General features: G+C 37.4%; 1 protein-coding gene across 1 annotated transcript; it reads left to right on the forward strand.

Annotated features, from left to right (window-relative positions):
- Nucleotides 1-729: 729 nt before the first annotated feature.
- On the forward strand, nucleotides 730-11,973 carry sona (SON DNA and RNA binding protein a). Its single transcript, XM_079617634.1, has 8 exons — nucleotides 730-929; nucleotides 3,712-3,843; nucleotides 4,120-4,312; nucleotides 4,408-4,466; nucleotides 4,612-7,077; nucleotides 7,217-7,653; nucleotides 9,949-10,029; nucleotides 10,123-11,973. Exons 2-8 carry the CDS (start codon nucleotides 3,816-3,818, stop codon nucleotides 10,123-10,125), a joined length of 3,267 nt encoding a protein of 1,088 aa, XP_079473760.1. The 5' UTR covers nucleotides 730-929; nucleotides 3,712-3,815; the 3' UTR covers nucleotides 10,126-11,973.
- Nucleotides 11,974-12,808: the final 835 nt, after the last annotated feature.

Raw genomic sequence — 12,808 nt, forward strand, 5'->3', positions numbered from 1 at the left:
TTCTATAGTTCTCTCACTGTGGTCTTACACTGCCCTCTGCAGGAAACTGCACTGTACACAACCTTTTGCCATTTGAAAGTTTTTCCTCAACTAAATCACATTTTCATGTTCAGACAGGAGAATTCCTTTATCAAAGAGCACCTGGGGGCAAAAACATCAAACATCCAGGTTTGATGTTCTTGCCTCTGCTGCTGTTTTCTTATTAAAGTCTCAATATAATTTAATTGACTTTTATAAATAAACATTTTTGTATGTGTGCATAATGCACAAACTAGATGCAGAACATTGGCAACACAAATTATAAATGCATTTCCTGCCTAAATGTTCTTGTTTATATTTATTTATTTTTACGGGGATACCAGTTCTGACACTGATACTCCTAATACTGTGAGTAGTAGTAGTGTAAGTGTAGCCTATAGCATGTGTGGGTGCCAGGTTTAAATACTGATAAATTTCATTAGGCTATATTTTATTTAAATTAATAAATTAACCAAACAAAATCTATCCATCTATCCATCCATCCATCCATCCATCCATCCATCCATCCATCCATCCATCCATCCATCTATCTATCTATCTATCTATCTATCTATCTATCTATCTATCTATCTATCTATCTATCTATCTATCTATCTATCTATCTATCTATCTATCTATCTAGATTCTAGAATATACTCTTGTATATTCGCATTCTGTATCTTTATATTGCTACGGTAACGGTCAAAATCTGTAGGAATGTAAATACAGTATGATGACACTAGATGCCGCTATGTGCTTGTAGATTAAAACGCACAAGCGAAGAAGTCTTGGGGTTCGTGTGTTTCTGGGATACTGGCGGACTGACTGTGCTGTAAATGTCATGGCGACCAACAGCGAGCAACTTTCTCGTGGTTTCGTAACTGAAACCAATCAAGAAGTCAACAACACAGGTGATTATTAGTGGGTGAAATATTTCTCAAAAATAATGTCTGATTACTTTAAGAATATGACGGACATTACTGGGCTGTTATACAGACGCGCGTGGTTTGTTTGTTGTAAAGCTTGTTGCGAGTGGGATGCTAAGCTAATACACGCTAACGAGCCTTTGTCCGCGTGCTCCGCGAAACGCTCAACCAACAGCATTTTTCGACGCGTAACTACTTTCTGCGCACACGTAATGTAATAGTATCCAAACAAACAGATTAATTATACAGTACCTGTAAATGAGCAGCCTACGCAGTTTGCAAAACACGCATGTTGGGTTAGCCTTTGTAGGATGCGCGTGCCGAGTTAGCGCCGCGCTGGTGACGAGTCTCTATTCTCTCTACTGAACGAAACGATGCGAAAACAATCACGTTAGAAGTACTATAGGCGTATACATTCATCAGTAAGCATGTTTATCTTGTATCCATACTAAAACGTACTTAAAACTGTGTATTTTAATCATGAGGTGAATAATATCAAAACAACCAAGCGTCATGTATCGTGCTCCGTAATAACAGTTACTCGGCGTGCTTATCTGCGTCTAGCACTCTTTTAATGTAGTAAAATTGACTATTTGAATTACTGCGTAACTGTTTGTAAAAACACCACCGACTGGGTATCTATATTATGGTAACGTTAATGCCAAACCATATTATACTGGGAATTATTTATTCTAAATATCTGCTGGTTAGTGACCAGTGGTTACTACTACTGTCGGTTGTATGTTTACATCCCGCTAAAAATATGTATACGTGTATAATATATATATGTATGTATAAGTCGTCTTAATTTGTATATTTCGCTATTGCAATGTCTTAAGATCCAGGTCTATATACCGTACTTATATAATGTATACCTACTAATGCCTTCATTGTCGCTATTCTAGAATAGTACGTTAAGAATATTGTATGTCCTGCATCGATTCGGTTTTCCACGTATTAGATGCTATTTATCTACATATAATATATTTAAACGTTCATAACAGTGTCATCTCTTCATGAGCTCAATAATATCAAAACAATCTATATAAATATATTCAATATATTTAAATGCCTAATTTATTCAATCTCTTCACTAAGCTGGTAATTCTCAAACCAATGGGACCATATTGTTTATACCCGTTGCAGAATAGGCCATTCAAGGAAGACACAAGTTTTTAAATGCTAGGAGAAGATCCACCAGCATGTTCTTTCTGTAAAATCTCTTTATCATTGGAGCATGTTTATTAGATTGTGCTGGTTTTAACCTTGTGAGACTTTTTTTTTTTTTTTTTTTTTAAGGCTAGTCAGTTAAATCTTTTGAAGAATTTTTTAACAAAGTTAAACCAAATATAGTCCCCCCGGTTTCACAGACAAGGCTTAAGCCTGGATCTAAACTAAAATGCATGTTTGAACTGTTGAAACTGAAAGCAACTTAAAATATGTCTGTGCCATTTTTTTGTCTCAAGATGCGCAGCACATCATCAGCAATGTTTTTTTCTTCTAAGGCACGATTATACATTTCCTAAATTAAACTAATGCCTAATCCTGGCTTATCTAAGCCCTGTCTGTGAAACCAGCTGGCCTTATAGTTTTTAGCAAAAATAAATGGCAGGTAATTTGTTTGAAAGACAATGCTAGTGATAAGTCAATCTTCAGTTGAGAGATGCATTTAATTCACTATTAGTTATTATCCTAGTCACATCCATTATGCTGTTTCAGTACCCTCCTGGAACATTATAAATTATATAAAAAATTAGGCCGGATTCACTGCATGGTTGAAAAGCCGTCTTTTTAAAACTGTGATTCAAAAAGTGATTTGCCATGCTGATGTTATTATTCAACAGCCCTGCTTATTGAGTGCAAAGAAGCTCTATGTATTCAGACTAGCGGGTCCAGTAAAACATACTTTCAGTCTTTATATTAGTATGTAAAAAAAAAAAAAAAAAAGTTTTTTGGCCCTGCCATTCCAATTTGTACTTGTACTTCCAATATTTTTTCTGGATACAAAATCAGTATATTTATGACACCATAACTTTATAAACACTAAACACTTTTAAATGTTAACACTTATAAATAATGGCACATGGTGATTTGATTAATTTTCAGCTAATTTTCAGCTTGATAACATTTAAACTGATACCTCCTAAGACTAATAAATAATTTTTGCTGTGGTGACAATCTCATCTCACTCCTTTGGTGAAGATGAGCAAAATTCACAACAATGTGAAACAGAAAACAAATACTTTGCATAAAACATGTTTATGATCACTGATCAGTCATCTTTTTCTCTTGAGCCATGCATTTTATATATATATATATATATATATATATATGTTAAACTTGTGCAGGCTTCTCGGCAGCATCGACCTTAATGTTACCTTAATAAAGCAATATTTAATGACCATGCATGTTTATAGCTTATATGTAGACTGAACAGTAAGCTATGAGTACGGTTTTAGAGATAGTTCACCCAAAAATAAAAAATCTGTCATTTACTCACCCTAATGTTGTTCTAAACCTGCATGAATGAATTTTTTCTGCTGAACGCAAAATAAGATTTTTTTGAAAAATGGGTAATCAAACAGTTGATGGTAACCATTAACTTCCATGAGTATTTCTCCCCCCCCCCATACCCATTAACTGTTTATTTACAAAAAAAATTCAAAATATCATCTTTCGTGGTCAGCAGAAGAAAGAAAAAATGCAAACAAGTTTGGAACAATTTAAGGATGAATTATCCCTTAAAGTTGGTTGTTTTTCGTTTCAGAGTGAAAACTGAGGGTCAACGTGTTTTGTCCTGATTTACGGAGCAAAGACAACATCATTTGTTACCAAAATTAAGATTGGAAATCAGTTAAACCAGTTTTTGAAATGGAGAGTGCAGTGAACACTGGTCCTGGTAAGTTACTAAGTTTTAGCCCTTTATAGAGTCACAGTGTTAAACATGGAAAGTTGATCATGGCGAAATGATTGTTAGTAAAAGATTATGAGAGCTTTCCATGTCTTCGTATATTCAAACATTTTCAGTAGCACCATATGTGATTTATCTGACGAAGAGATATGGTAAAGTCCCAATTGTCATATAACTTTCCTAAAACTGTTAGAATAAACTTATTTCATACTGTAGTTATGTTCAAATAAATATGTTTGTTGTAAACATTGTCTTACCCCACAGATGATGAGCCATCTGAGACTGCTGTTCCATATGAAGCCATTAATGTCAAGGATGGGAGTGAGACCCCCAAAAAGAAAAACAAGAAACATAAGAAACACAAAAGTAAGAAGAAACGTAAGAAGCGTAAGGGTGAAAAAGACAGTAGCTCTGAATCTGGAGTAGAGTCAGATGGTGATTCCCGAACAAGAACAAGGTGAGATTTTGTTTGGTTGCTTGGCAACATTGTTTTTTTTTCTTCTTGATACTTTGTTTCTTTTATATTAAATTAAATTTTTTCTTTTGTTACAGTGTTAAAAAAGATGGCTTATCTAACCTTGAGACTGATGCTACAAAAAACTGTACAGAAGGTATATGCATATGTTCTCGTCGATACAATGAGTTACAGACAATCTGGCAAATTATTACGTGTATGCTCAAATTTAAACCAATTTACTGTGAATTCAATGAGACTTTTAATCTGAAAAGTAAAATTACAATTATTTGTCCTTATAGACCTCAGTGATGTGGAAGCTGATGCCAAGGTTAAAAAGCAAAAACATCGTGTTGGGAAAAAGAAGAAAAAAAGAAGGCGGAAAGAAGAGGAAAAGCAAGAGAAAAAGTCCTCCTCTCGCTCAAGATCGGGGAGTAGCTCAGCGTCAGGGTCAGAATCTGATTTGGACTCCAAACAATCACAAAAAATGCAGGTGGAGTCTTTAAAATTGGACAAGAAGTCACCTATTACTGCAGTTAAAGTTCCAAGTGACAAATTTAAAGATGGCACACCCCAACCTGAAGATAAAAAGAGAGATATGACTTCTGACCACAGTGAAGAAGAAAGTTTCAAATTAGGAGGGAGAAAAAAAATGTCTCCTGAGCCTGCAAATGCACTAATTCCAGAGAGAAACATAACCGTGGAAGCTGGTGGCGAACATGAAAGTTTTGGTAAAGGTCAAGAACTTCCTGATATAATCCCTAAGCAAGAGAATGTGCACAAAGAGCAAGCTGTGCAGAAGGACATCTTAAAGGAAGCAAATGGGAGTCAGAAAGAAAAGAAGAAAAAATCCCTCTCCAGGTCAAGGTCACGATCGCTTTCAGACACTAAAGGGAAGAAATCCAAACATAGTCGTTCCAGAACCCCAAAGAAGTCAACCGTTAAATCAGGACGTCATAATGACAGATCATCTTCAAGGGATAGGTCTGTGTCTGCCTCGGGTGGGAAGGATCGAACAAAACGAAGAAGCTCAAGGTCTCCATCAGGACGGTCCCCATCTAAAGTGACAAAGAAAGCTGGACGCAGGTCAAGGTCGCTCTCTGGAAGAAGAGGGTATCGCTCTGACTCAAGGTCTCGTACAAAGACCAGAAGATCTAGGACCAGGTCCCCACGGCGTGGTCATCGCTCAAGATCTAGGTCAACTGGAAGAACAAGACATTCACGGTCAAGATCAAAACAATCTGTTTCTCGGCGGAAGAACCGGCGCTCAAGATCACGGTCCAGATCTCTACGGAGAGGAAGACACTCAAGGTCTCGCTCTCGAAAGAGGACACCTGTTTCTCGGACGAGGCGGTCCAGGTCTAGATCTGTCAGAAAAGCAAGGCGAGCACGCTCAAGATCCGTTGTGATCCTTAAACGATCTCGATCCCAAATGAGAAGAAACAGAAGATCTAGATCAAGATCCATTCGTAAAAGATCAAGTTCAAGAAGCCCAAAACGTCGAACTAAGTCTCGGTCCCCTCAACGCTCCCGGCCTTCTGTGTCACGTTCTCCTGCAGTCCCTCAAAGGAGGTCAAAATCAAGGAGCCCTCATAGCACAAAGTCAGAATCAGTATCTCCTCAGCGACGTAAAAGATCAAAGTCACGGTCATCCTCCCATAATTCAAAGTCTGAATCCCCAAAATTAAGAATGGATAAAAAGCAAACAGGTAAACGGTCAAGGTCAGTTTCACAGCAAAACACATCAAGATCTAGATCCATTTCCAGGGAGCGACAAACATCAGATAGAAGTGTGTCCCCTACTAAGAGTATACACTCTAAATCTCCCACTAAAGAAGATGAGTCCTTAAAGGATCAGAGTTTAAAAGAAACCTCAGAGACTACACTGCAAGTTTTGGATGCTGTGGAGGAAAAAGTAGAAGTAAAAAGGACAACAGGTGGATGGAAACCAGTGACTACTGAATGTACATCTGTGCAAAAGCCATCAAATGAAGACGTAACATCATCAGAATGTGACACAGAATGTAAAATAATAGAGGTGCCCGAAAATCCCTCTGAATGTGAAGGAAGACCAAACCGATCTAGATCATTGTCCTCAGAGCCGGTTCCTCAACATGGCACTGCGGGATCAGATGAAGATGATCGATCAGAGAGCTCACGATCACCTTCCCCAAATACAGTGAAAGAATCGAAGTCCTCCAACAGAACGTCACCTGTTCAAAGAAAGCGCTCCAGATCAGCTTCTTCCACCAAGAAGAGGCGGTCCAAGTCAAAATCTGTCAGCAGCAAGAGGAGGTCAAGGTCTCCTGCAAGAAAACACAAGTCCAGGTCTCCTTCACATAGTCGTAAAAAAAGGACAAAGTCTCGGTCACCGGTTCGGAAAAGGAGATCACGATCAAGATCAGCCAATCGAAGGGCAAAATCAAGGTCTAAATCTCACACAAGGACAAAGCGCTCAAAATCAAAATCCCCCAAGCGGAAACGGTCAAAATCTAGATCACCAGCTCGAAAAAGGAGGTCCAAGTCCCGTTCTCCTGCTAGAAAGAGAAGGTCTCGTTCACGGTCAAGGGCACGTCAGTCACGATCCAGAAGGTCACGATCTGTGTCCCGCCGGAGGAGACCAGCATTTAGAGGGCGATCTTTTGACAGACGAGATCGGTGGAAACGTGAACCAAGCCATTCCCCAATTTTGATTCTCCGTAAGAGGAGGTCCAACTCAAGATCTCGACGCAGTTCTAGCAAGACGCCACCGCGTCTCACTGACCTAGGTAAATATACTCCCTCTTGTTAGCATGAATAAAATATATTAACTTCAAATAAATAGCATGAATAAAATATATAAACTTCAAAATAATAGCAAGAAATGTCTGTCTACATCACAACAACTTTAATTACCTCTCCCTTTAGATAAAGATCAACTGTTGGAGATTGCGAAGGCTAATGCCGCTGCAATGTGTGCGAAAGCTGGAATGCCCATACCTGAAAGTCTCAAGCCGAAGGCAATTCTACAGTTACCCCTGCCAACCCCAGCTCCAACCCCCTTGTCTTTGCCTCTGCCACTGCCCATGCCCAATTTACCTATGAATCTGTCCATGGGTATGGCAGGTATGCCTGCAATGCCAAACATGACGATGAACGCTGCCGTGGCAAGTATGACTGCGGCAACCATGACCGCTGCTCTATCAAACATGGGTGCCCTGGCCTCTATGCCCCCGATGCCTCCCCTTCCTACCATTACCAACAAGCCCCCTCCAGCACCCACACCTAATCTGGCAAGTATCGAGGAGGTAAAGAGGAAAGTGGCTCAACAAGCAAACAGCATCAGCATCAAGGAGTTCACAGAGGTGAGATTTGTTTTTGTTGCTCAGTGAATCAGATTATGTATGCATGTATTTTGGGGTCAGTAAGATTTTATTTGTATTTTTTAATTAAATTAAATTTATTCAGCATGAGTCCATTTAATTATTACTAGCTGAAATCAAATTCAATATTGAGCAGTATGTTAAATTCCAGTTAAGTGAACTTCCCGTTCCCAGAAATGCGTCTACAGAAATGTTCATATAGAATCAAATCTTTATTGGCATGACTGAAGGTCATTTACAAAACATAGGCTATATGGTACTGAAAGTAGGACTATTGGATAACACAGAAAATTTATTGGGTAAAGAGATGAGATCAAGTGTTAAAATGAATAGAAATAGAAATATTAAACAAAAATAAAAGTCTGCAATTTCAACTGTGCGTCAAACAAAAAAAGCTAACCCGAGGTATAAAAAAAAAAAAAAAAAAAACGCTTTTACACCTGGTTTTGCGCCAAAGTAACTATGCACACTGACGTGCAAAACCAGGCGTTAAAGCGTTTATTTATTTTTTAAACACCTCGGGTTTGTTTTTTTCGGTTTGACGCACATCATGGAAAACTGGCCGACCAATGAGATTAGCGCTTTTGTTCACGTGCCTGGAGCTGCTGAAATTATAGTACTTGGCATAGACATAATAAATATATCGCCAGTGAAAATTGCTTGGGTATGAACACTAGTGGTGTCAACAATAATCGATTCAGCGATGCATCGCAATGCGGGATATGCACGATTCAGCATCGATGCGGCAAAGTGCCATAATCGATTATGTCACTGTTTATTTGCTGGCCTTGAGTTGGACAATAAAGTTACTTTCGTGGGCATAACAACAACAACAATCAAGACGGCTGAGGCGGAGGGAGATGACCGCGATAGACGGGTAATTAAAAACGCACCCAAAGCTTGGAAAAGCGGACATCTGGGCACATTTCGGATTCTACGAAGTTAATGGGAAACTAAACAAGACAAGGCTGAACACAGGAGCGCAGCTTCGCGGCTGAGACAAGAATAGACTAACATAAAGCTTTTACTCTTAAACACAAAAGGCACGTCCATTTGAATAAAACAATAATATTTATTAAACAAACCAGATCAAGAGCAAAAACGAAATAAAGTGCATAACTGAAAAATAAAGCATAGGCTCAAAACTAATACAAACAGTGGCACTGCGCATTGGGCTCCAATAATTATTTTCCGTCTTCTAAAAAAAAAAAATGCTGCCACACTGCCGATGTCTTTGTTGACATGGTAGAAGAGGACTGACTATGAATTAAACGGTCTCTCAATTAAATAAATAATATTTTGCAAACCTTCTAGTAGCCTACTTTCTTCAATCTGTCTCTCTTCTCCGGTGGGTTGGGCTAATCCAAAAGAAGTGAAAACAAGGGGGGTGTTCTGAAGACACACTGTTACCTGTGAAACAGGGGTGCTCTGAAAACACCCCCATTTGCAATTAGTGCTTTCCACCTGATGAAATGAACGCGCAAAACGAATAAAATGAACGCGGGAAAACTGATGAAATGAACGCGCAAAACGAATGAAATGAACGCGGCAAAACGAATGAAATGAACGCGGCAAAACTGATGAAATGAACGCGCAAAACGAATGAAATGAACGCGGCAAAACGAATGAAATGAACGCGGCAAAACGAATGAAATGAACGCGGCAAAACTGATGAAATGAACGCGGCAAAAAATCGACCAATCAGAATTTTGGTCAAGCCAGAATGTATCGACCAACAATCGACTGGGAGATTACAGCCCTAGAAACCAGTGATTTATGTTTTCTTTTTCAGGTTTGAAAATGCCATATCCAATACCCTGTACCATTCAATTTTATTTTGTTTAATGACATATGTCAAAGATACAGGAGAGTGATAATACACACATAGCAGCCAATAAAATCTGTTGTTCAATATATGACTGCTTGTATTGCCTGATGAAAAATTTGCCTTGTTGTGTGCAGTAGAATTTTGATGCATCGCAATGCATCGTAGAATCGAATTGAATCGAATCGTTACCTGGTGAATCGTAATCGAATCGAATTGTGAGGGCAGTGCCAATGCACACCCCTAATGAACACATTGACGTGCCAAAAACGCTGGCGATACGCGCGTGCGATGATTATCCCGGTGTTTTTAAAAAAATCGTACTGACCCCAGACTTTTGAATGTTATTGTATTAGTGCTAACAAATCGATTAATCAACTCTTAACATAAACCTTTGTAAATCTATATTATAAAAAACCAAGTAATCATTTTTTGCAAATCATCTTTTTTAGAAATGTAAACAGATTGCAGAGAGCAAGGAGGAGATGCGTATTGCACGACCACATGTTTCAGATGATGAAGATGAGACACGGGTAAATGTTCTGTCATTTTGAACTGATTTAAACGTTTTCTATCCTGGTTGCTTGTATTTACCTCTTGTTTGTTTTATTTTAACTATTTTGCAGTAACCCGCTGTCCTTCAACTTCATCTTGTATACAATCCTGATGATAGACACCTGAGGCCCGTATTTAGGATGAAGGATGAACTCATGCCATAGGCTTGTTTCTGTCATGTAAATTAAACATTTGTTTATTCGCAGGAGTTTGAGCATTTGGACACTTGAAGCTACATTAATTTCAGTGGTTTATTTTGACCGTTATCTTTAAATTGTCAGTTGTTGGAACAACTGCAAGCTACAGGAACCTTTTTTTACCATAGACTACCAGATTAGGCCATTCAATATGTCTACCTGCCCAGACTGACAGTGAAACATTTCGCTTTCAGACTTTTTACCTTCACTACATATGGTGCCTCTTGATACCATTAAGAAGGACCTCTGGCAGATTAAACTCAGATTAATAGGTTTACCTGTGCGTAAGTGAGTGAGGGAGGGAGATAAAAAATAATAAAAAAAACCTGATTTTGGGGTGCAGCTTAGATCACAGATCAGGTCTGTTGGTCCACGATTAACATGTTAAGAGAAGTGATCATTTTATGAGTATTTTTCCCCCCCAGTGTTTTAAAATTCATTGTGTTAATCGCTTGTTTAAATACATGAATGGTAAAGATAATTTGTTTTTGTTCCTTAACACTTTTGTGAACTTTTAAAGCAAATTAAATGTTGAGGTTCAGAGTTGTGGCTATACTTGAGTGCTATATTAATGGATGATATTTGCATTGTAAGGGTTCTGACCACAAACTTTCTTTTAGTTGCATCGGTTAAACCTTGCTGTGCTTATTTCTGGTGACTGATTGTGGTCTGGCTTTATGTAAAAGAATTATCACAGAGAATGACACTCATTGATGAGATTGAGTTTTTTTTTTCTCATTTTTATTCTGTATCATACAGTGCATCCTTGTAAACAACAGTTCATGATGCAGTTGTGTGGTATGCAATGCTGTTTTATCTTTGTGATTGAAATATTTGACCCAGCAGTGCTGCAGGGTGGGATGCTGAACTTTCAGTAGTGAGAACGTCACCCATCACCATTCTAGATGGGGGGTGATGAAAAAGCATATGATTTAAATAAGATTATTGTTTAGACACATGTACTTTAAGGTGTACTGTATACTGTGTAGGTGTGTTTTGTCCGTTTTTGTTTTTGTTTTTTTTTTACTTCTCCTCTACACTGTTTTTTGCTATAGTGCAGATTACTTTCCCAATTTATCTAAGAAATGTGATGATGGCACTGCTCCTACTAATACACACAGGAAATGTTTAACATTGTTCAACATAAAGGGATGAGCCACACTGTTAGCTTTAGATTTGGCACTGTATTGTTCTCAGAAACACAAACTTCTGTCCTTAGCTTCTTCCACCTTGGATAGATGATAGTGATTATGAATTAAGTTTAAAATTCATTAATATTAGCTAACAGATTTCAAACTGGAAATATGGAATAAATTGTTTAATTTTGCCATTATTGTTAACTCAAAGGGATAATTAACTTCAAAAAATAAAATGTGTCATTTACTCACCCTCATGTTGTTAAAAACATCCATGGCTTCTCCAAAATATTTTGGTGATTTGGAATGACATGAGGGTGAGTAAATGAGGACAGAATTTTTGAACTATCCCATTTTGTAACTATTAAATTTGAAAATGTATTAAATGAGTATGGCCATGTTGAAGTCTCCTTGAGGTTAGTCTGGAAAAGTTCTGCATCTAAGGTACAAGCCCACATTCCTTGCAACATCCTCAGTTTTGACTACAACTTTTTTTTTAATGTTTTTCATCACATTGTGAAACATAATGGCACACTTTGTATATAATGCAACATCAAATATTAAAAGAAAACAATCTAATTGACTTTGAAAATGTGTTAATTGTATTCTCTATAATAATTATATATAATAAAGTAGGAATTGTCTATGGCAGAAATCATAAGAATAGGGTTCAGTTTACTCTAGAATTTTTCTTTTCAGTGACTTGGCGCATGATAGACTTTTTTTACAATGTAAAAATATCAGTACTAAACTTAGTATTAAAGTAATCATTTAGATGTTACTTTATAGGCAAATTGAGGCCTCTAACCCCTAATTTTGGGGAAATAGTCACTAGTTAAATCTTTTGGAAAATAATTTACATGGCTATATATCTTGCCATTTTGTTATGTATTTTGTTTAATCTGGGTTTGTTTTAACATCTTAAGTGTCAAAAAAGGCCTTGTTTCACATACAGGACTTAGATTAAGCCAGGATTAGTTAAATTAGGGCATTTAAGTAATAATAAAAAATAAAATAAAAATTACCATATGGTACACCTGTGAAATGTGAATGAAGTAGAAAATAAAACTTCCATGTGGCATATTGCATCAACATCACTCTTTATATATAAAACAAGGCATTACAATATATTTTGGCCAGAAAATGTCATTTGGATTTAATTAATATCAGATAATGATATCAACATGACACGTCATTTAACAGTTTGTTCTCTTTGTGATGTCAAAGAGTAGCAGTGATATACAGCTCTGCCAGAGATGTACAGCATATTGGCTATTCGGCTACTTGTATATGACTCTAATAATCTCTTTTTATGCACATTAAATGTAGTCTGACTTTAATGGCAAATGATTGCTAGTCGTTTATTTTGATATTTTGCAATCTGCAGAAACACATTTAATGGGCAAACAAGTTTGTAAAAAAAA

Source organism: Phoxinus phoxinus (assembly GCF_949152265.1).
Source record: "Phoxinus phoxinus genome assembly, chromosome: 7".
In the NCBI taxonomy this organism is placed as follows: domain Eukaryota; kingdom Metazoa; phylum Chordata; class Actinopteri; order Cypriniformes; family Leuciscidae; genus Phoxinus; species Phoxinus phoxinus.

Coding starts and splice junctions, on each gene's coding strand:
- sona (XM_079617634.1), top strand. CDS start 3,816: ATGGAGAGTGCAGTGAACACTGGTCCTG. Junction 4,313..4,407: donor GATTCCCGAACAAGAACAAG/GTGAGATTTTGT, acceptor CTTTTGTTACAG/TGTTAAAAAAGATGGCTTAT. Junction 7,078..7,216: donor ACCGCGTCTCACTGACCTAG/GTAAATATACTC, acceptor CTCTCCCTTTAG/ATAAAGATCAACTGTTGGAG.